The sequence below is a fragment of the Anser anser genome (assembly GCF_964211835.1).
Source record: "Anser anser genome assembly, chromosome: 2".
Taxonomy (NCBI): Eukaryota; Metazoa; Chordata; class Aves; order Anseriformes; family Anatidae; genus Anser; species Anser anser.
Genome location: NC_139721.1, coordinates 37,880,132 through 37,903,492, shown reverse-complemented (window position 1 = coordinate 37,903,492; position 23,361 = coordinate 37,880,132). Strand labels below are relative to the sequence as shown.

Here is a 23,361-nt window from a genome sequence, read left to right as displayed (position 1 = left end):
TGTACCCTTCACTTTGCCCAGACCACTATGTTTACACTACAGATGGTACAGGATTTAAGGCATTATCTCCCCCAAAGCTATACAACATTTGGATTACGATGCTAGTTTTTCAGATTCAAGCCCATAAATGCTTGACTATCCTCATTATTTGTCAGATGAGCCTTGGCTTTTATTGAAGATTATCTGCTACTGGAACCACCTCTGCATGCTGAACGTGTGTTTACAGTGATTAAGGCCTGCGTGCTTTATTAACGAGAGGTGAAAGTAGCCATACACGTAACACTGCGTTTAACCAAGTGAGAAACTCGTGGGCACTCTCACACCAAATCTTGGCGTTGCTGCTAAGGGTGACAATGTGTGTGTGGGGGGCACTAACAGCAGGGACTCCTGTCAGAAGAAGTGCTTCAACTGAGGGGCTTCAGGGCCTGGCCTGGCTGTGATTAGGGCTGGAACTGGGATTGTGACTGGGATTGTGGCTCGGATTGGGGCTGGTGCTGGGACTGGAACACGTCCCCGTCCCACAACCGCCACAACCGGTTGCTCCCCGCGCATGCCTCCAGCTCCTCCCCTCCCCCCCGCCCCGCTCTGCACATGCGCAGTAGCGCTGAGCCCATCACCATCAACTCTCCCCAGCTGTCCCCGGCGAGCATGCGCACCGCGCGGCTCCAGCCGGGCACGGGAGGCCCAGCGCATGCGCGCCGCCCCCTCCCGGTCGCCATTTAAGCCGCTGGCAGCGCGTCGCCGCTCCCCCCCGCCCCCCCCCACGTGACATGGAGGCGGGGCCGGGGAGGGAAAGGTCAGCGGCGCCGCCGGCGGAGGGGGAGCGGAAGGTCAGGGCGCCGCCGAGCGGAAGTGGGAGCCGGAGCCCGTCCGCCATTGTGGGGAAGCGGAGCCCGGAGCGGGAGCAGGGGGGGGAAGCGGCGCTGCGTCCGGCCGGCCGGCTGCCTCCTGCGGGGACAATCAGGCGGCGGGGAGGAGAACGAGGAGGGCGAGGAGGAGGCGGAGGAGGAGGCGGGCGGGCGGCGTGCGAGCGACCACTCGAGGCCCAGGCGGAGCGAGGGGATCGCGGCTCCCCGTGAAGAATGTCAGCCACCAGCGTCGACCAGGTACCGGCCTGCCCTCCCTCCCCTTCTCCCTCTCCTTCCCGGCCGCCTCCGGTACCTCTTCCCCCGGCGCCGGGGCGGCGGCCGCCTCCCTCCCCGCTCTCCCCGGCCGCCATGGGCTTGTGCGGGCGGCCGGGGCCGGGCTGGCGGGCCCCTCCGCAGCCCCTATTTATAGCCGCCCATCCGCCCCGCTCCGCCTCCCCAGGCCCGCGGGGCCCCCCTGCCCGGCGGCTTTGTGTGCCCGGGCCCTCCCGGGCTCCTCGCCCCGCTCCCCAGGCGCCTCCGTGCCGCCCTCCTAGCGTTTTGGGGCTGCAGCTGGCGCATCCTCGCTCTCCACGCCTCTCTTTCTCTCTCCTCACCCACCTTTCCTCCCTTCGGGCCTCGTTGCTTTCTCTTCCTTCCCCGCGGCCTCCGCTCTTTCCACCCGCTCTCCTCCGTTTCTTCCCTGTCGCTGTGCTGCGATCCTTCCCGGGCCTGCGAGGTTGTTTTTTATTTTTAACTAATCTTTGCTAGGCCTCTGCTGCTCTTCTTTTCTCGGTGCGTGCTTTTCTGCCTCGCTCTCCGCTTCCTCCTCGGGCCTCTGCCACTCCCCAAAAGTTTTCTCTCTGCAGCCTCCTTCCCTCTTTTATTTTCCCTGTATGCCTTTAGTGTTTTGCTTCTTTTGTTCCTCTGCATGCTCTCCGGTTTCCTTTTATGCACTTATTTCTAGCTCAGTGATCTCTTAGCTTTTCACTGCTGCCCTCTCTTCTGTGGGGGCCTGCTGCTTCTCGACTTTCTTTTAGTTTTATGTCTCTTGTTGATCCGTGCGTGCCTGGATGAGATATATCACAAAAGAAGATATAGCTGGGGCTTTTAATATTACAGATATTTTTTCTGGTTTGAGGAGAGCGGAGTGACTAACCAATGCAGCTTTAGATGGAGCTGTGTTAAACAGACACCTAACTCTGAGACAGATGCGTGTGAAAGCAAGATGGAGGTGGTTATCTCTAACCTACACTAAACTTTCAAACCAGTAAATAACCCAGTCTTTCAGGACTAAAAATTGCTAGAGTGATGGAGCCAGGGGACCCAGTCATGCTTAATTGTACATATATGAGGAGATGAATTAAGTTCTCAGGATTAGTAGTTGTTTCTGTCTTTAAGCTGTTTTATTTTGCTGTAGAGGAATTAAGGATACTGTGATTTGTACTGTTACAGTGATTCTTAGTGCATGACAGATTAACAGTGTTTTGTAATGACTAATCCTGAAAAAAAATTCTCCTTAAGGTATTTCCGTGTGTGAAAGTGTAGAGACTTAATGTAATTGCCTAAATGAAGAATGTACAGCTTGTAGTTCAGCTTGCAATATTACTGTGTATTTATATACTTTTGTATATCTAAAAGGCAAGACATGGTAGGTTTTTTCTCTGATAAATAATCTTAAGTCAATTCTAAAGATGACGTATCATAATAAGGTTCTAGCACTGGCAGTGATCTTAAGCTAACTTCCTCTGTTTCAGTTTATGCTATGTTTATTGCTTATGTTTCTCAAGGAGGGGCAATCAAAATTCATTTCTTCACACTTTCACCACCAGTTAAACTTCACATGCTGTAAAAGACTGTAGAATACTTTAATGGTTTTCTGTGAAGTTCTTTCAATTTTAAAACGATTTTGTTGGGTTTGTATATCAGCATGTTTTTATAAGAGTTTGAATTTATATTTAAATTGAAAAGAACAGAACTAGCAAATAAATGGAGATATCCTGAAGTAAACATCTGAGGATTCTAACTGAACTTTTCTTTTTTGCTTCCCTCCCCCCTTTCCTATATACAGAGACCTAAAGGACAGGGAAATAAAGGTAAGTTGATTCCTTGTAATTTTGTGTAAATCTCTGATCTTGTTGTTTGTGGAGGTTAATGTGTTCTGAGACAATTATGGGAAGAGAATGCAGCTATAGGATGTCTTATTTCAGAGCAAGATGACAGGAAATGGTGTGCCAAATATTATTTCCCAGCATTTTTTCTATTGCACAATGGCACATCAATTTAAAATGTTTTATTTTGCAGATGAAGATTAATGTCAGGAGTAAGCAGATAACATAGCTATTTATCTTTAGCTGATGTTCTGTGATATGTTTGTATAATCTCTTTAACAGTATACCTTGGGTCTTTCTGTAGAGTGAATAGAATCAGTTTACTAGAATCATCAGGAAGAGTCTTTGAACAGCTTCCTCAGCTTGAGAGATAACAGCCACGTGACTATTTAGTTACTCATATCTGTGAGCAAAACAGATCACCCTCCTTATTTTCAGAAAATTTCTTGGCTTTTCACTTTAGTATTAGTCAGTCAAGACTGTTTTCTTAGTTTTTCTAGGCCCTTTGTTTTTCTTTTTCATATTTCTGTCCACATCTTAGTTTTTAAATACCATACTAATCGGGGTTTCTTCCCTCCCACAGAAACAAACAACTAACTACTTAATATTCTTCCCTCAAAAATACTTGGCAAGTCTGTCTTAGACAGCATCTAAGGTTATATCTTACAATTTATTTCTGGTCTGGGATTTATCTTTGATCTCAAAATAATTTATCTGGGATTTATTTTTATTTAATCAGTACACTTTTGCCCATTTATTTTTTTACCTGCTCAGTAAGCTGGGCTGTAGAATAATATGCAAACAGCTACCTGCATGATGTATTCAATATGCTTGTTATTTCTGTATGCAGTAAAGAACCATTTTTTGGAACTTGTGTACTTCTTGCCAATGCTGTTCATTACCTGAACTAATCTAATTGTTCTCTGTGAACTGTCATTTAAAGTTATCCACAGTTTACTTATTCAGTTGTCCTGTCTGTGCAGATTATCTGCTTCTCATTGTATATGTCACTTATGTGTTGACATGTGGTTCCTGAATCTTGTTGAATTTGGCCTGTTCCCTTTTAATTGTGACATGCATTCAGAGAAAAATGAGCCTGTTTGCTTCCTCAGACCTTCTCAGTTTGGTCATACTCTCATGTTCTCTCATATTCTAATACTTATGGAGCTTTTAACTCTTTCTGTCTCTTTAAAACAGTTGTTTGTCTTTCATGTTGCTCTTAAATGAGAAGAAAAGTCAGTTCCATGTTAGCAAGTAGTTTGTGGCTTCCTGTTCTTTGAATTACAGTAAGCTTTTTTCTGAGGTTATTAAGATGCATCTACTAGAGAATCTTACAAGTAGTTTTTGGAACTGTACTCCATATATATGAATTGAGAGTGAAAGTATTAAGCATCTCTGTTTTGGATGCTGTTTTGCAGTTTGTTCAATAAGGAAAACAAGTCAACTTTACTGACTTATGTTAGCATTTTTTTGTGCTGTAATTTGTAAATACTTCAGAATGTGTGGATCAAAATGCAGCTCATAAATTTCTAAATAAAAAGGTTTTTACATTTTTTTTAATTTGGATTTTTGTGGAGTGCATCCTATTAAATGTGTATATATATATGTAGGCTGCTGGTGGGAATATGATCTCAATGAAAATTGTAGTGAAACAAACCAATAATCAGCTCAATTTTGTTGAAATATACATTAAAGCAAATAATTTATGAATCTGACTTATAATTTAGCCTTAGATTAAAGGGGTAGGAGGTTGAAGATGGTGGCATAGGGTAGCACAAATAGTCATCTTTGTATCAGACTCATTCAAGAGGATATGTCAGTAGCAGAAATCCTTACTGTCCACATGTTAGCAGACTAATCTTTTTCAGGTGTCATGATATAGTCCCAGCTTAAAGGGACTTTAAGGGAAGATGTGATTAGTCTGAGTCAACAGACTAATCTAAATTTGATTCTGTGCATAAGAATGATGATGCTGAAAAGGATGGTGAAAAGGTTACTGTTTGCATGGGCTGATAGAGCATATGAGAGATTAAGAATAGGCAGTTGAATGGGTGTATGCATGTAAATAGAAAGTATTTATATTGAAATAAAAATACTAAGCCTGCAAATGATAGAAGTAGCTGATTTGTATTGTCTAGTAAAATGTTGTTAATGCTTTGTTCTAGTTAATTATAAGTTGGTGTAATGTGCTTTTTTCCTTTGACCAGAATGTGTGGGATTGAAGTTGTAGGGCGTAGAACAGTACTATCAATCTGCTGGATGTTAATTCCAGTATTCAGAGACTTAAACCAGTAAATTATCTTATCTTGAAAGTTTTCTTATTCTGTTTGTCAAATGCTGTACTGTTGACATGAAACATCAGAATTGATAACAATCAAGTGATGTCTTGAGATGAGGGTGATAGGGACCTGGTGTTCCCCAAGCTCCCTCTTTGCCTTTCTTTTGTTCATGCCAGTGTATCACACCTACGATAGGAAAGTGCTGACTTTTGTTTACATATGTATGTATATATCTTTTTGGTTTTGTAGGAGGCTTAAACATAAGATTATTTTAAAGCAAGAATGAAATGTTACTTGTTTATTTTAGGACTCATTTTCCACATTAATCAAGGTATAATGGCTTCTTCTAAGGAAAAGTTTATTCTTATGCCTTTGGCCATCATTTGTGCATTTTGCAAGTGGTTATTCAAAGGATAGTGGCAGTTAAAAGAGCATAAGCTTTAAGTTCCTTTATTTGATGAGTTGTTTCTTCACAACATTTAATTACATTGTATGTTTTCACTGTTTGCGGAAGCATACAGTATTTTCAGGGTTGGATTGATACAGATATTTTTAGTAACTGTAGATTAGTTTCCATTAGTGTTTTTCATCACTGCCCTGTTCAGTTGGAACACTTAATGTGAGGTTTGGGGTATAAGGCATGCATCTTAATCTGTTTGCTCTTGTTAAATCTGTGTGTGGGCTACATTCTTCATGATTAACATGTTATGTAAAGTCAAAATGGAAAGCCAAAGGAACACTTCTAGTCATGCCATTTCACTGGGGAATGTATACATTTAATAGTAAAGATGGCAGCGTGGAACTACTTTGTGTCACTGACTTAAGATCTCAATACAGAATGAATAAGAAAGGAAATCCATTTACAATAGCATTCTGTGTCATAGCTGACCAAAAATAAATCTAAGTTATCTTTAGATACCTCGGAAACAAACATGGCAGATGTTTATTAGTATAAAGAGATTAATTTTGGTAGGGTTCCAGTCTCGACATGCTTGTATATTCCTTTTTTTGTGGCTGCATGCTTTTAAGACACTTATCCCTCCATTTACTTTTCTATTAGAAGAAAATTGTATTTGAAAATTTTGCTGTCCATACTATTTGGTTAAGAATAAGCAATGGATGTGGCATGGAGAAAAGACTTTGAGGATCATCCTCTGGTGTGACTGGGCCAAACATAAAAAGGAATATAGTGTTCCAGCTCATTAGTGTGTTTCCATTGTGTTTAAATTCAGGATGATTAATGGCCAGAACTGAAACTCCTTATTTATGGGGAAAACAAAATAAAGCACTAATATTAACTTCAGTTGTTACTTAATTTATAAGTATTTTTATATCTTGTTTTAATAATGCTCACCATTTCTGGTCATAGTTGGCTGTAGCTAGTATGCAAACATACTGTGCCAATATGTAGCAATTGAAGTGTCAAGTGTTCTGACTTTTAAAACCCCTGGGAGATATACAAGATGCAAGTTGCTTCCCTCCTCCCCAGGTATTTGCTTTGGAACAAATCTTTTATTGTTCTGTGTTAAATTATGATTTTTCAGCTCTTGTTACTGCTGTCTGACACTAATGTATTTTTCCAGAATTTTGGTTATTTCTTATGATTGTCTATTCCATTGTTATTTTTTCATCTAGTTTAATTCCCTGAAGATAGTTTGAATTACTGAAATCAAATGTGAAAAAACTAGGAAGTGACATGGTCCAAGTACTGCTTGGTTTGCAGTGTGAACTTTGGGGGAGGGAAGAACACAACCAAGCAACAAAATCTGCTCTTAAAAACTGGCTACGACAAAGGTGAAAGTTTAGTTACGTGGTTGTATATACTTTTCAGAAGCATTTGCTAAAAGAGGGAAACAGGAGTCAACTCATAACTCAGATTTTCCATCTGTCAGAAAATCTACTGGAACTTCTGCTGTCATGAATTTGTAGTGCACCTTATTGATTACTCTAAAACTTGTTTTCACTGAACCTACTAATAAAAACAACAGAAAAGGTATTCAGAAAAAGTAATTTCTTTTTGAGAAGTTAGTCTCAGATTGAAGTTGTATAATTTCAAATCAACAGCCTCCTCATTTAAATGCCTGTTCTGCTTTGCACCATGGGAAGCAGTGGAGTTTAGTAGAAATTTGTGCAATTTGACTTTGTTTAAATAATAGCTTGGGAGGGGGAGTTGAGAGATGCTTCAAATAATTTGGGAGCTGCAAAATCCCAGGTAGGTGTAATGCCTTAGATGAAATTAAAAGTAATAGGCTAAGAAGAGCAGGTAGGTAGAGATTCCAGTGTGAAGTGGCACATATGCTGGGAAAGGATTGTAATCACCCTTGGGGACTTTAGTTCCTGCTTATGTCTTGTCTTGTCCCCTCTGAACTTTGGAGATGCTGCTAATTTAGTATAGTGTAATAGTTATGTAGCAATTACAAAATTAAACAGCTGGAATAGCTCTTCCCCGTTGTCTTGGTGGGTTATTGACTTTACTCTCAGCAAGAGAAAAATACATGTTGCAGCTTTCCCTCAACCTGTTGAATGTGTGGTCTGGTTGGTCTGTACATATGCACTTGGTCTGGTACTTCTGGAAACGCTGGATTTATTGCCCATGCAAATAAGGTGTGACTGTAGTTTTTTGTCTGTGGAGTTCAGGAAAATTCCTCTTTCAGGAAGGAGGAAACTCCACAGACAGGAATAGTCTGTTCTGGTTGCAGTCTTTCCAGGCCTCTCCTGAGATGTAATCGGGGGACTTAAAGACAAAATGAACTATTTTCTTTAAATTGGCAATGTGGTGCTTAATGATAATATATTCAGTCTCAAAGCATAAGGAGAGGTATTTCAGTGCACAGGTGATAAAGAAGTGTTACCTAGATTGAAAGTGTGTGATAGATTTCCAGAGAGTATACCTAATACAGATTTACTTTTAGTTTCAGTACAAAACGGTTCGATTCATCAAAAGGATGCAGTAAATGATGATGATTTTGAGCCATATCTAAGTAGTCAGACAAATCAGGTAAGTGAACATTACTTTCTTGAATTTAACTTTGCAATTCAGTGGACTCCCAGGCCTAATTTGATGCTCCTTAGCATTGCTTACTTGTCTGAGTACCTGTTGAAATACAATTTTATATCTTATCATATCTTAAACAGGTAAAGTTGTCTTAAATTCTGGAAAAGATTCAGTTGAAAAGCATGTTCTGATATCTCCTGATCTTGTGTTCTTACTTCAGAAAGATCCAGTTACAAGAAGCTTAAAATAAAACAAACTCAAAAACCAAAGCAAAAGCCCACACTGTAAATTTACAATGAATTAATCGTATTTTAGATTAAGTTCAAAACAACAGTTTCATTGGCTCTGAGGAAATATTAACTGTATGGATGTGATTTCCTTCGACATTGGTAGGAGTATCTCATAGCTGATGGCATAATAGATTGAAGTTTAATATTACTATGGCTTGGTATAACACTTCTGCCAGAAAGGTAATGATTTGTTTTCAGAGCTGTGAGTTGTCTCTGTAGTCAGAAGTTAATATTCATTAAGTTAACTTTATATGTTGTGACTGCCTTGAGAGATGGGGAAAGGGCAAATTATTAAAAGGCTTTTGAGAATTTTTCCGGCTTTCCCATTTCATCAAGTAGTGTGATATTAAGGAGGTGTCAGCTGGATGATGATGGTGCCATATTTTTTCCAAAACAACATCAGAAGTTACATGGGGGGGGGGTATTCTTTCAAGTGTCTTGGTGCTTTCTCACATAAAGAAATAGCTGTTGTGATTTCCAGGGAATCTTGGTATTTGTATTTAGCCAGTAAACTTTGTTCTTCTAGACCACAAATAATACTTAATGGAAATGTTATGGTTTGAGTATTGTTCCTCCCAAAACAAATAGACATCCTTGCATCCTTTCTGCCATCATGTTCCTGCAGTTGTCTCCTATTAAAAGTGAGAAATCTGACAAAAAAAAAAAACACCACAACAAAATAGCAAAACTTTAAATCCTAGTTGCAGATATGCCTCTCCGCTTATGAAACTACTGTTGTTATGACTTGTTTTTTAAGATGTTTTGTGGAAAAAATGGCAACTTCTAACAGGTATTTTATTCATGTTGCCTGTGAGGAGCGGTGAAAGTGCAATTTGATTTGTATAATCCTTAAAAACATTTTGGATGGTATTAGAGATTTCTTTGTCTTGTGGATGTAGTCTGTATTGCTGATCTTTTGTTTTATTCTCTTGCAGAGTAACAGCTATCCACCAATGTCAGACCCATATATGCCTAGTTATTATGCTCCATCCATTGGATTTCCGTACTCTTTAGGCGAAGCAGCATGGTCAACTGCAGGTGACCCTCCAATGCCATACTTGACAACTTATGGACAGATGAGTAATGGTGAACATCATTACATACCTGATGGTGTATTTAGTCAACCTGGGGCATTAGGAAATACCCCTCCGTTTCTTGGGCAGCATGGATTTAATTTTTTTCCTGGGAATGCAGACTTCTCTACATGGGGGACGAGTGGATCTCAGGGACAATCAACGCAAAGCTCTGCTTACAGCAGCAGCTATGGCTATCCACCTAGTTCTCTTGGGAGAGCCATAGCAGATGGACAGGCTGGATTTGGCAGTGATACTCTGAGCAAGGTGCCTGGTATTAGCAGCATCGAGCAAGGCATGACTGGACTGAAAATCGGTGGAGATATGACGGCTGCTGTAACAAAAACTGTAGGTTCAGCTCTGAGCAGTACAGGTATGACAAGCATTGCAGCCAACAGTGTGCCCCCAGTTAGCAGTTCAGCACCTAAACCAACCTCATGGGCTGCCATTGCAAGGAAGCCTGCTAAACCTCAGCCAAAACTCAAGCCTAAAGGTAACGTGGGCATTGGGGGCCCTGCTGTACCACCCCCACCTATAAAACACAACATGAATATTGGAACTTGGGATGACAAAGGGTCAGTGGTAAAAGCACCCCCAGCCCAACCAGTACTGCCTCCTCAGACTATAATCCAGCAGCCTCAGCCATTAATTCAACCACCACCACTGGTGCAAAGCCAACTGCCTCAACAGCAGCCTCAGCCACAGCAACCACAACAGCAACAAGGACCTCAGCAGCAGGCCCAGCCTCACCAGTTGCAGCAGCAACAGCTGCAAAACCGCTGGGTAGCGCCTCGTAATAGGGGGGTGGGCTTCAGCCAGAACAACGGAGCTGGTACTGAAAACTTTGGTTTAGGTGTTGTATCCGTCAGCTCCTCACCTTCTGGTGTGGAAGTGCACCCAGTGCTGGAGAAACTAAAGGCCATAAACAACTACAATCCCAAAGACTTCGATTGGAACCTGAAGAATGGACGTGTGTTTATAATCAAAAGTTATTCAGAGGACGATATTCATCGTTCCATTAAGTACTCTATCTGGTGTAGTACTGAACATGGTAATAAGCGCTTGGATGCTGCTTACCGTTCCTTGAATGGAAAAGGCCCGCTCTATTTACTCTTCAGTGTGAATGGCAGTGGACACTTTTGTGGAGTGGCTGAGATGAAGTCTGTTGTGGACTACAATGCATATGCTGGTGTCTGGTCTCAGGATAAGTGGAAGGGCAAGTTTGATGTCAAATGGATCTTTGTCAAAGACGTTCCCAATAACCAACTGCGGCATATTCGCTTGGAAAACAATGACAACAAACCAGTTACCAATTCGAGGGACACTCAAGAAGTACCCCTAGAAAAAGCCAAGCAAGTGCTTAAAATAATTGCTACTTTCAAGCATACCACCTCAATCTTTGATGACTTTGCACATTATGAAAAGCGTCAAGAGGAGGAGGAAGCCATGCGTAGGGTAAGAAATCAGTATTATAGTAGCTCTCCTGTTTTTTCTACTTTTGGTAAGCTTATTTCATATGACTGAAATCTCTGGGTGTGAGGGTTGAATCAGAAAGTGATGCTTTTTTCCCAAGGTGTATGTACTTGATACAACTAGCTCTTAATGAAAAGATTTAAGTTCTTTTACCTGTGTTAACAAAACAACAGTTACATGTTTAACCACAATACTAATGTGGGCGTGCATAAGCTGACTTCTGATGTGTTTTACTTTTCAAAGTAAACAAAACCTGAATTGAGTGCATTAACTGAAGTCTTCTAGTTTAGATTTTTTTACGTTTCTCTGTATGTCATTAGAAAGACATGAAATTTCAGAAGAAACTTCGGTTATTTAACAAAACATTTCAATTCAAATTGTTTTAACAAAATTTTAACAGCAAGATTACTGTGAAAAGTAGGTTTTCCTCTTGATTCAATTTGTATTTAAGTTTGTGAAATGTACGAGTGATATACACTGATGACTTTGTACAGTGTCAAAATTATTTTTTGGACAATTGTGATAGTGCAATTAAAAAGTTAATTTCTGTGATGAAAATTATACCAATGATAAATCTGTAGAGAAAACTAGTTCCGGAGGGGTCAGTATTTCAGAAAAATGGGAAAGGCAAAAAAAGCATTTAATTAAAAGTATTTTTTAGTACTTCTGTTTGTTTTGTGTACCCCTCTCCTAAAAAACTTCTATTCACCATTGGCCTCAATATTCACTTTTGCTGTATTTTTTTCTTTCCAGGCTTGCTAGTAACAGTAAATAGATGGTTTGTCTCATGGTGAGAAGCATTTCAGGGGTCTGGAACTATTGTACTAGTTTGTTGATGTGCAAGTATTCAGAAGTAAGAATTTTCATCACTGGGGTTTGGTGGTAGTACTTTCTGTTCATCAGTCTCACCACCTACTGAACAAAACCCCAAAACTTTAGGGTTTATGCTAATTAGGAAACTTGTGGGCTGTAAAGTGCTGAATTTGTTTTTATTTGAAGCTGCCACCATTCTGGCTGTGTAAGAATTTCACCTGCTCCACTGTCTCCTTACTTCTGTTAGGTTTCTGATAGTGTCTAGTGATTCTAGCCCTTGAACATACCTAATCCGTCAACATATGTTTGGCATCTCCTGTAGACCCGTGTCGTGTATACCCAAAATCAAGTTTGTAGTTTTATTGCACAACTCTGCAATAAATTATGTTGGAAGGTTTTTATTTGGAGGCAGAATGAATATGTGTGTATAATGCCTTTTGAATATACTTATCTTTTTCCCTTTTTAAAAACAGAGTTGCCCTAAATCAGTATTGTTACTTCTGTGCCATCTTGATGATAGGAGATCGGGCCGCATTCATATCTAATATTCTACATAAGGGGAAAACTGATGTTTTCAGGCTTTAATACAACTTCATTGTTGTTTTGATAATGTTTCAGAAGGATTATAGTGTTTCTGTATGGCCTTCGTGTTTCAGAAGTTTCTTAAATTTCTGATTATTTAAGACACTTTCACAAATAACCTTGGTTGCTTCAAAAGCTGATACTTTTGTGAAAGAACTTGTCAAAGGAGTCATAATTCAGACATGCCCTAGTGTGTTTATTTGTGGTTTTGCTTCCTCTGTAGTAGCTAAAAGCCATGAAATGTAATGGGGGAAGGGAGCATGGCTTTAGTAGTGTTTCTGTGTATGCTAAACTTAAAAATCAAATTACTAAACTCAGCATTTATTGGGTCTCTAGATGACAAAGAGGTTATATATATTTTGTGTAGTAAAGGAACATTGCTATTTCCTGTAATATTCTTGGTGAAGCACATGTTCTCCATATGACTCAAGCAGTGAGCTCTGCATTTCTCTGCTGAAACAGCTACCTTTCCCAGCACTAACGGGAACAAACATACTTGCACAGAAGGCATTGATTCTTCTCCAGCATTGTACAACTTGTTTTTGTGACAAATTCTTAAACAAATAATGACTTTAGTGCTGGATATCTAGTGAGACTTCTTTTGTCGATGGGTTTAAGATATGCCTTGAGCAAATTAATATGTACTTAAAATGTAGGAAGTCCAAATTAAACTAATGCCAGGTACTGAGATGATTTTTATTCTCTTACACTTGTGTTGATTTAAAATGTCTAGGTTTCTTCTTCTGTTATGACACAGTATATAAACAACCTATCCTCAGCCTGTAAACATACAGTTAACTCCTTCGTGATTCAGGCATAGCTCAGAAATAATTACTATTGTAAGCTCTGTTTTATGGTTAATTGAGTAATCCTTTCCCTAGTGCTGTCTAGGTTTTTATGGAGCTATATATAAATTAGTGCACTTTCTACTGCCAGTAAAACTGTATATTCTATGTATAAAATGCCCGTTTTCTGTGGCAGCTGCGGGGATCATTTTGTTTCTAGTGTTTGTTATGAAAAATGTGTTAATGGCTGTTAATAAAATATTAAGTGCATCAGACAGCAGGAGTCACTTGCGTGTTCCTTCAAATTCAGTTAATATTTTGTTGTTACAGAGGTGGTAACAAACTTTCATACAGCCAGTGATCTAAACATAACAGCATGTGATTTATGGATTTAATTTACTTTATAACTGTTCATCATTCCAGCTAACTTATTTTAAAGTAATTGGTTGTAAAAATTTAATCTTAACAGCTCAGGGGGATCAATAATTAATTTCCAATATGACCTATCAGTATATTTTATTAAAATAGGGCAGTATACTTGTAAAAGTGCAGTGAATAGTCTGATGAACATGAAAGTTTCTTAACTTTGCCATTTGATAAAGGTTACTTCCAAATGATTGTGAATAGTCACTTCAAGTGTAAATACTAGAGCTGCAGTTTGTACTGTTGTTTGATGTGACCCTGTTCTGGGTGATGTCCCCAAAAGTGGGATTGGAAACAAATTTGTGCAGTAATCATTCAGTTTTCTTATGGCTCAGGTTAGTGTCCTGTTTTAAGTGTGCAAATGGTGTAGTCCTAAGGAGCAAAGAAATCTTGCCCATCTTTCATTAGGTTTGTCAGTAGTATGTTGAAATCTAAAATTGTTAGTCCTTAGTTTGAACTACTGCTTTGGGGTGTAAGTGTGCATAATTGCATTCAGATTGTTTGAAACTGTTGGATTGTCTTTAAACAGAAAGCAGTTAGAAAAAGGTGTTTTTTAAAAAGGAGCAGAAAAAAACACAATTTAGGAGTGCATAATTACAGTAGAAAAATAAGTTGCAAAAAAATCAGTATTTCAGGTGCATAACTATGTAGATGAAACTAACATGGTTTTGACTAAAAAAAGGCTGTTAATACTCCAACTTCACCCACAGGTGGTGGCTTATTAAACTATAACTATCTGTTGTCTGAGGACCTCTTGAATTCTGCTGTTTGTAGAATATAATGTAAAAAAGGTCATGGTCCCACATAACTGTGGAATGCTGACATAGTAACTGTAACATGTAATTGTCATGTTAATGTGATAGTCCTGAAAAATAGTTAATTGTTATCCATAGGGAACGATAAAGGAAATGCAGTATGTATTCATGTTTAAAAATCCAAATGCAAATTAGATAACTTTTCAGGAAACCCTTAAATGGCAGGTCAATAAACATTTAAAATGTTAGCTTTTTCCTGTTGTACTACATATCTTGTAAGAGGGATGCTGATATAGCTGCACTTGATTTAAGTGGAGTAATTTACTACTTTCTCCTTTATTATGATACTAATGCAACTTCTGTTTCTCTGATAAGTTGGGTCATTTCAGACTATAGTGTTATATAGTGTTATATATAGTTCCACTCTAGGACATTGATGTCTTTATGCTTGATTAGATATTTCTTAAAAATATCTTGAGGGAGGGAAGTGAAAAAACATCCATTAAGAGTAAACTGACTCTTCCCTCCTCCGCCAACCCATTCAACTACTATTTTTGTAATGTCAAATTCTGATATAGACACACAATCCTTGCACAAGTCAAGGAAAACAGGTAGTTAATGGACATTTTAAATGTAGCTAAATATTTGTACTATTCTGTAGTACTGCTTTAAGTTTGTGTAGATATGTCTAAAGGACAACCAAAACAGTAAATAAAACAGGGTTTCTAATACCTTGTGAGAAACTTGTGCATTTACCGTATGCTTTTGTTGAGGTTTTAAAGGTTGTTATCTTACGATTTGCTTGAACTTGCGTATCTACAGTTTCTTCTTTGTAAATGCAGTGATATTGCAGTTCTCAAGTCTTTTTTAAGAAAGAAAAATGGTCAGAAAGTATTATCAGAAGACTTTTTGCTCCCTTGATATTCATAAGATTAATGTGTTACCCCCTGGTCTTGGGAGAAGAGGATTGTTTGAAGCAAGGTTAATTTAGATATTGATCCAGAAGTTTTGTCCTGTGATGCCATGCATAGTTTCCGTATCTTCATTTGCTTCAGCATCTTAAGTCATTTGGAAATACCTAAAAATGACCTACAAATTCTCTTAGAGGCATACAGATTTCAAATGTACGTGTTTTCTTTGCATGTGGCTGAGATAGTTGCTTGTGCTTAGAATTTTTTACAGGATGGCGATGGTTTAGAGTGGTCTGAGTATTAAAAAATGGTGTCAGAGTGACTATGTAAGGGTTTAGGTAGTGGTGCGGCCTGCCTTCCTGTAGGAAGGAAAAAGGTGCTGCAGCAGAGAAGGTCCAGTATGGGACTGTTGAATGAAAGAGCTGGAATGTAATTAAACTCACAGGTGGTCTTAGTTTAGAAAGAGACTTAGATGGATCTTCCTTTTTGCCTTGAAGTTGCTGCCTGCAGAATGAAGACTGCAGAGTCCTTTTTACTGAGGGGAATTAAATTCTCTGACTCTAGGACTGGAATGACCAATTTCTCCTGTAAGATAGGGACCCCTATTGGAAAAGCTAGGAATATCAACCAACTGGTTTACCTTACTGTTCAGAGACCAGGTATTTTTGGAATCTAATTCTTTGATGTTCTTGAATATGAAGGTAGATCCTTAAAACATCAAACTTGAATTGAGTGTTATCTGTGATAACTTTGCTATTTCTAAATGCCGTGTCCAAGTAGTCTTTTATAGGATAAAGGAGCAATTCTAAATCCCTTCTTCCAGAGCAAAAGCAGAGCCCTGAGTGTATGTTAGTAGCTGTTAAAAAACCATGCAGCAGCCTTTTGCTTCCTGCTGCATCTCCTCAGATGACTCTGAAAACAAATTGACTAGAACAGTAGTGCTTTTTCCTGCTGTTTGCAGGAAGTGGGAAGAAATGTGTCTGTATAAGGTAGTCACAGCCCACATGACTTTCTAAACTATTTCAGCTGTATTTCATTATTTCATGTCATGGATGGACTAGTTAGGAGAAAATCAAGGAGAGATTGATAGTGGTGCTTTGCTGGAAAACCATGTCAGCTTAAAACCATACAAAGTTTATATATCTAGCAAAGCTGTTTCTGTACATTCAATTGAACTAGGATTGTTGAGGTTTTGTATGAAAATTGATTGGCTTTAACCTCTAGAGTCATCTATTTGAAATTAAGTATTACAAAGTTTTTTTATTGAATGATGAGCTGTTTGAGCCAAGTTCTGTTTAAACACCTTTTCAGGGGTCTGATAGTGTTCTTAATAAAAAGTGGTAATTATTATTGTATGCTTCTCTACTTAGGCTTATGGTTGGTTGTGAAAATGTAAACTTGTATGTTAATTCCGGTTTCATATGGAATATAATGAGAAAGCAAGATAAAAACGTTCACGGTTCCTCGAGGCAGACTGTAATTTGAGTTACACATCTGCAAAGATTGGTGAGGCTTAAGGAAAGTCTGAGAAATTCTTCCCCAGTATATTTTGTAGACCCTGCATTGAATGTCATAACCCTTCCAGGGCTACTCTAGATTCCCTAGCAGAGCAGTAAAGATCTTGTCTGTGGGCTTCTGAGTAGAAGTAACAAAGGTGTCGGTCATCTTTCTGCTCCTTTCACTGTGACAGTGATCATCAGTGGATGCAGTTTCTGTGGATGCAGTTTTGAAAGCTATCAATTGTCAGTCTTCTAAAGTCAATATTGCACTGCTTACATTGTTAACAATTAGTAATGAGGAGCTAGAAACTTGATTTTTTAAAAACTTTTTAATGAGCTTGCTGAAAATGGCTGTATTGTAGCTAACTAACATCTGATATTTTGATGTGTACAGCACTGGAGGGAAGCATTTGCTACTGCTGTTAGAATTGACCAATCCATCACTGAAAATATCTGTCTGGGAAAACAAGACTGGAAAGACTTTCCTAGCTCTAGTACAAGCATGATTTCTGCAGAGCCTTTCTTTGTGTTTTCATCACATGGTATCTTCAAACTAGTTAGGTTTCTTTCCCCACCTCTGTCTTGAGTGTTCATACCCTGCTCTTTAGTATGTTGTAGAAATTCAGATATGGATTCAATTTTTTTAAAAGTATAACAAAATGATGTGATCTGTCTGTTCCACTAACAATGCTCTGCTCAAGTTTAAATTTATTTACCACTTCCATTGTAATTTTTCAGTTTTGCTGTTGCTAAGTGTTGCAGAGGTTGAAATAAAGTAAGATGCCATCAAAAATGATATGAAGAGTAGATAAATAAGTTTGGTAGATTTTCTTAACATTTACATGCTAGAAAGCCTTACTTATTATCTGGACATGAAATGATCTGCAACAGCGAGATCTCATGATTACTAATTCATAGGGCTTACCAGGAGAAGGAACTGCTCTGGAGTTTTAAAGCTTCATTTGACTTCCTTTGACTTTGTTGATTTTTAATTTGTGGCTTTTAGTTTGAATGTTGTAGTAAGAAATAAAAAGGAGAAGATATCTGCCACAGAAGAAACTTCTGGGTCCATGTAAGGCTTCTGGAAATCCTTCTCATTTGACCTTTTCACAGATTCCTAGAATTCACTAGAAGTACTACTCAGAAAAATGTATTTTATCTAGTTGTGAGGTAATAAATGTCTTAAGAGATGAGTGAGAAGTCAAAAGGGACTCTTGCTTGGCAAATTTTTAAAATTTTGGTAAAGTACTTAGTTAACAGCTGATGACATTCTTGCTGTAAATGGGGTAAACTATTTTTAGCATTTTTTCAGTTTTCTCAGTAATCAGTTCTTCGTTGTGGTTCTGAAGCACTAAGGTCAATTTTTATGCTGTTACAGCTATAATGACAGACTGGGGTGCAATAAACTGCAGATTATGGCTGATGCCATCAGTAAATGAGATTTCATGAACTTTGCTGTGGCTTCTCCTCACCACCTCTACAGCTGCCTCTGCCAGGTGTTTCTGCCCACGCAGCAGAGCTGGCAGAGCACCTCACTTCAGAAATGCAGTCTGACATGTTAGCTTACTTTGCAGATGAACATGAAGATTAAACCAAAGTTTGCATCGAAGCAACTGAGATATGCCACATGCTGGCTTCTGAAGCTGCTCTAAGCATACTACCTCTTGTGACAGAGGGGCAAAGCAGACATCTTCAGGCATGAACGTTTTAAATGTTGCAGCAAGATACACGAGTTCAGCAAAATTTTGTTTTGCAAGTATAGCTGATTGTGCTGGAGGTGAGCGTGTGGGGAAGCTATCTGCAATTTGCTTGGGTAAGTTTGCAATCCTCAATAGATTTCAAAATGGACACTTTGAAATGCTTGTACCTCCAACTACTATAAAAAAGCACAAGCCCTTCCTTCAGGTTTACTTCCTCTCACCTTTAAGCTTCAGTTTATGGGACCATGGAGGAAAAAAATCAGCTGAGGACTGTAGCAGCTCTTTTTGTTAGGTCACCACTTAAATTTTTGCTGCTAAAAATCAGTCTTTCATTTCCCTTTTGGGGAAAAAAAATAAAAATCCAGAAACCAGCATTATGCTTCTTGGCAGTTTCCCTCAGATCAGAAAACATTTTTGTTAGTTAGAAGGCTGAAATTTTGTTGGCACAGTGATTGTTAAATCTGAGGATAAATTACCCTGCAGTTGCTTTTCAGCCTGGGGTCATTCTATTAATGCACTGAATTTAGAGAACTGAAATTTTGAAATAAGTCAGCCTAACAGTTCAGACCAGGTTGCTGCATTGCTCATTTCATACCTTCATTCTCTCTAGATTGAGACATCTTTCTAATGCCTGAGCCTCTTTAGGTTCACCTTTGTTTGGTTTTTCTGTTTGTGTAGCAAGTTGTTTGCGTGTGTGCAATCTGCTCACCACATGGTCTATAGCTAACAGTTACTGCTAACCAGCTGTTGCATTCCCACATAGTTCTAATTCAAATGGCTAATTACTTTCCACTCCTGCTCATAAACTCCATCTAAAGCTGGATAACCTCACTTTGGCAAATTGTAAAGTGAAGCAGGCTGTGCTGGCCTTTGGCAGGCAACTTGAATTGACTAGAGAAGCTTTTTACCCTAGGATGCTGAGGAGAGATTTGGCAAAGATGTTGCTCATCTGAATGTAAGGAATAACTAAGATCCTTTTTTAAATGGGAAACATGGTACAATCCAGACAGTACACTGGAAATTTCCTCTGTGCTGATGGTGGAAAGCTGCTTGGGATATAGTCTTCTGATATTCTGTCAATAATCACTGGTTATACAAAAAAAGGAATACTTTTTGAGATAGGAAGTGAAGTTGTTAGTGAGTGATCTGACTTAAGGCTGGGGAGGGTTCTAGTTTGCTTCTGAGCATAGTCTTGTCCTTGTGTTTTGAAGAAATCAGGTTTTGCCTCAGTTCATTTTGCTGTATACAGTGCCAAATGTCACTGATACCGATATATCTGAAGAACAGTGTTTGCACATGTTGAAAAATGTCAGGTTTGTTGGTCTGCTTTAAGTGCTTAAATATACATGTAGTAATATGTAACCTCGAGACGACAGGAAAGGTGCATTGATTTTTCTTAAAACCTTTTTTTCCTCTCTGGAGTTCGAAATGGACTTGAAAATTGTAAAACCTCCCTTATTTAGTCCACTGGAAGCAGGTATTTGGGATATTCCCTTTCTATAGTGAATTTTTTTGAACTGAAGTGCATTTGGCTCAAGGGTGCATGAAATACAAGGCTGGTCAGCTTACTGTGCAGCAGTTCAGGATGCAGAGAAGCTTTGTAGACAGCTTGAAGTGTTTACATCTGTAATACCTGCAAATGGATGGCAACTGATGGTATTACCTGTGTATAGATACCAATATTTTAAATACTGCTTTGTTATTTAACATAGCAGTTTCATAGGCTACCACAGTACTGCAGGAGTGGTTTTCAGCACTTTGTGCAGTCCTTTCGGTTATGTCTGCTAATAGTACAGCAATAATCTAAGATGTACATGAGCAGGCTATTTTTGCATGCCTTACATGTATAGTGAGGCATGAGGCCAGTGATCATGTGCTTTTTAGCCTGGAGATACTCTTAACATACCAATTTATATTAATGACTGATAGTATCAATCTCACTTTAAAAACACTATGCAAATATTGGTCACTTAACTCTGAACTAGGAAAAATACTGCAGAATAATGTGAATGTTGTTCCTAAAATATACTGAATTTCTGTAGATTGTACAAGTTCAGTTATGCAGCTACTGAGACAGTGGGATTATTACTGTGACTAAGAACTTTGTGCAAGTCTTACTTTTTTTGTGTTCATCTTGAAGCAACTGTTCTTGAGGCAGGAGTCTCTCTTGGAGAAGACTAGAGCATTAGCTGTATGCTAATAACCAATTTAAGTGTCACATACACTTTTCATTATAATGTCTTCTGGGGAGAATTTATTTGTGATCCTATGCTAATTTTCACTTTTTCTAAATAGTTTCTAGCATAATAAAGTTTCAATATGATATGAGATAGTGGCTTTGAAATGGTTCAAATACCTCCTGGTTTATTTTGGTTTTCCTTGCTATGTTTGTTCCATTTATAACATACTGTGTAATGCAATAATAATAAAAAACACTGCAAATTACTTCTGTTCTCCTTTAAATGGGGGAGGGAACCACATCTTCCATGAAGGCATTTTAAAACATTTATGTAACCTTCTCAGTTTTACACGTTTTTTAAAAAAGGAAATGCTATTGGAAGAAAAGTTCTTAGTTTCCTGAAGTCAAACAATAGTGTCTTCCTGCAGTCTGGTTAGAAAGATACATAATGAAGACAAGAAGAAATAGTTCGTTGATGTTTTTTTTTCCTAGAAGTCATATGTAATTGTATGTTTAATGAAGTAGAGAAAATTGGTGATAAAGAATCTGTGATAAAGCATTGAAAAAGTTACTCCTCTGTTAGTCTTGTAATATAGAGGAATGTTTTGTTAGTCCCTGTTAGAGATGCAGTTAGTATTTTAGCCTTTAACCATAGAAAGATGTTCGTTGTTTCTTTTATTACACATGTTGCGTATTGTCTTCCTTTACATTAAAGGCTACATCTCAAAATGCTGTGGCAGCTTGGTACTGAATATGAGCCTGATTCCAACTCAGGCATGCATTTAAGTATTGTTTTTGCATTTTTTTCCCCAGCCTATTCCTAATGTTTTTGCATTTCATTGGTAAAAGTAACTTTTTAAAAAATGTATGAATGGCTTTTTAAATATCTTTTACTTGCCCTCTCAACACCATGATGCATGGAGGTGGTGGTATTGGTGCAACTCGTTCCTTTACCTTTTGATCTTAGGCGCATGGAAACATTTACTATAGTGGGCTTTGAATAAGGTACCTGGGAATACGATCCTCACCTTTTCAGGTATTTAGTGGACAGATCGAATATTTAAATCAATTTAGAGCATTTTTGACAAATTAAGTAGCAGATTTACCTCTTGTATTGTTTGTAGGTTCTCTGGATTCCTTAATCAGTTCACTTTGTGCAATATATTTTATTGGCAGCCTTTTAAAAGTAATGTTACAAAACCTTTGGTTTTTGACAGCTGTTTTTTGAGCATCTTTGCCTTTTAATTTGACCTATAGTTGTGTTTCTTCAGTGCCTTATTTTCAAAAAGTTGTCTTCAACTACGTATTTCAGATTTCTGAAAAAGCTTTTTCTTTGAAAGCTAGTTGCTTGATTTAAGAGAAATGACAAGCAATGCTATTGCTCTAGTGAGAAGAAAACAAAGTTTATGTATGTGTATTAACATTATTTTTCTTTGTTTTTGTTTTCTTTCAGGAGAGGAATAGAAACAAACAATAACTATATGGAGATGTCCTGCTAGAATTACAACACTAATGATGTAGACTCTGGAAATGCCTAATATGTCTAAGAAGACGTTATTAAAGCTTTTTTCTGCTTAAGGTGACATCTTTGAACACTTTAACACAAAATTGACTCTTCTTGTAATGGTTCTCATCAGTGCATCTGCCCTTATACTCTCTCACCAAACACACTTGAGAACTGTACCTTCGTCAAGCACTTTCTGTCCTGAAGCTTTTACCAGTATCTGCTGTCTTTTGTATTTATGCATCCTAGCTAAGGCACAGGAGACCGAACGAATGCAAGGATTCATTAACTCTTTGAATTTGTTAAATACTAACATTTAACCATTAGAAGTGGTTCAATGATGTGAGATTCACATTGCTTCAACTTAATTTTTTTCTTTGTTGTAGTTTTTTTTAATTGTCAGTTTTTAGCTATTCAACAGATTAAAAGCAAATCATGCCATATTTAGTCCTGGAGTAAAACTCAAGTCTAAATGTTCATGTGAAATTATTGTAGTAATCTTTTAATATGGCAAAGCAACTTTAAGCTGCAGTTTAGCCAAATGAAACGTAACATAAAATTATATTAGAATGACATTTCCCTTGTTTCAAACTGTTTGGTGTAAGAGAATATTAATATGCAGCTTGGTGGACGCCACCAGTTAATGCACATTTCTTTTTTTCTGTAACATGTATACTGAAAAAGTGCATTTGTCTGAGGAACTGTTTGTTTGCTACCACTCAATGAATCTCAGTTTTGAGTAAATGTACCTCAGTCTAAATCAGACTTTTTATGACCTTTATAACTACATTTAAAATAATCTTTAATTCCTATTTCTGGGTGTTTGCAAGCCTGACAGATTGCTATCATGAAAGTGAAAATTTACTCCTCTAGGTGATTCACTAGCTAAATAAACATAATTCTTGTTTAGCAAGCATATACTGTTTCTCAAATCTTTTGTTTCATTGTCCCAATGTTCAGCTATTTTTTCCCACATATTGAAAACATTTTTAAAGAAGTACTTTGATCCATGGGGATGACATTTGTAGCCATTTTAGCAAGATTTTTTGTTAGAACATTCGATAAGAGTTTTAGAATACATATTAAAGTGATTAATGCTATACTAGCTTTTAACTTCTCAAAATTATGTCTTTTGTTTCAGTTT

The 23,361-nt window shown here is 38.3% G+C and overlaps 1 protein-coding gene across 1 annotated transcript; it reads left to right on the top strand.

Annotated features, from left to right (window-relative positions):
- The first annotated feature begins 748 nt into the window (after window positions 1–748).
- On the top strand, window positions 749–23,135 carry YTHDF3 (YTH N6-methyladenosine RNA binding protein F3). Its single transcript, XM_083823868.1, has 5 exons — window positions 749–1,106; window positions 2,917–2,941; window positions 8,148–8,233; window positions 9,456–11,048; window positions 22,167–23,135. Exons 1-5 carry the CDS (start codon window positions 1,083–1,085, stop codon window positions 22,188–22,190), a joined length of 1,752 nt encoding a protein of 583 aa, XP_083679994.1. The 5' UTR covers window positions 749–1,082; the 3' UTR covers window positions 22,191–23,135.
- The last annotated feature ends 226 nt before the right edge of the window (window positions 23,136–23,361 follow it).

Bases quoted from the DNA above. Each gene is read 5' to 3' on its own strand.
- YTHDF3 (XM_083823868.1), top strand. From the start codon at position 1,083: ATGTCAGCCACCAGCGTCGACCAG. The intron at 1,107-2,916 runs GTACCGGCCTGC...TCCTATATACAG, and splicing joins CAGCCACCAGCGTCGACCAG to AGACCTAAAGGACAGGGAAA. The intron at 2,942-8,147 runs GTAAGTTGATTC...ATTTACTTTTAG, and splicing joins TAAAGGACAGGGAAATAAAG to TTTCAGTACAAAACGGTTCG.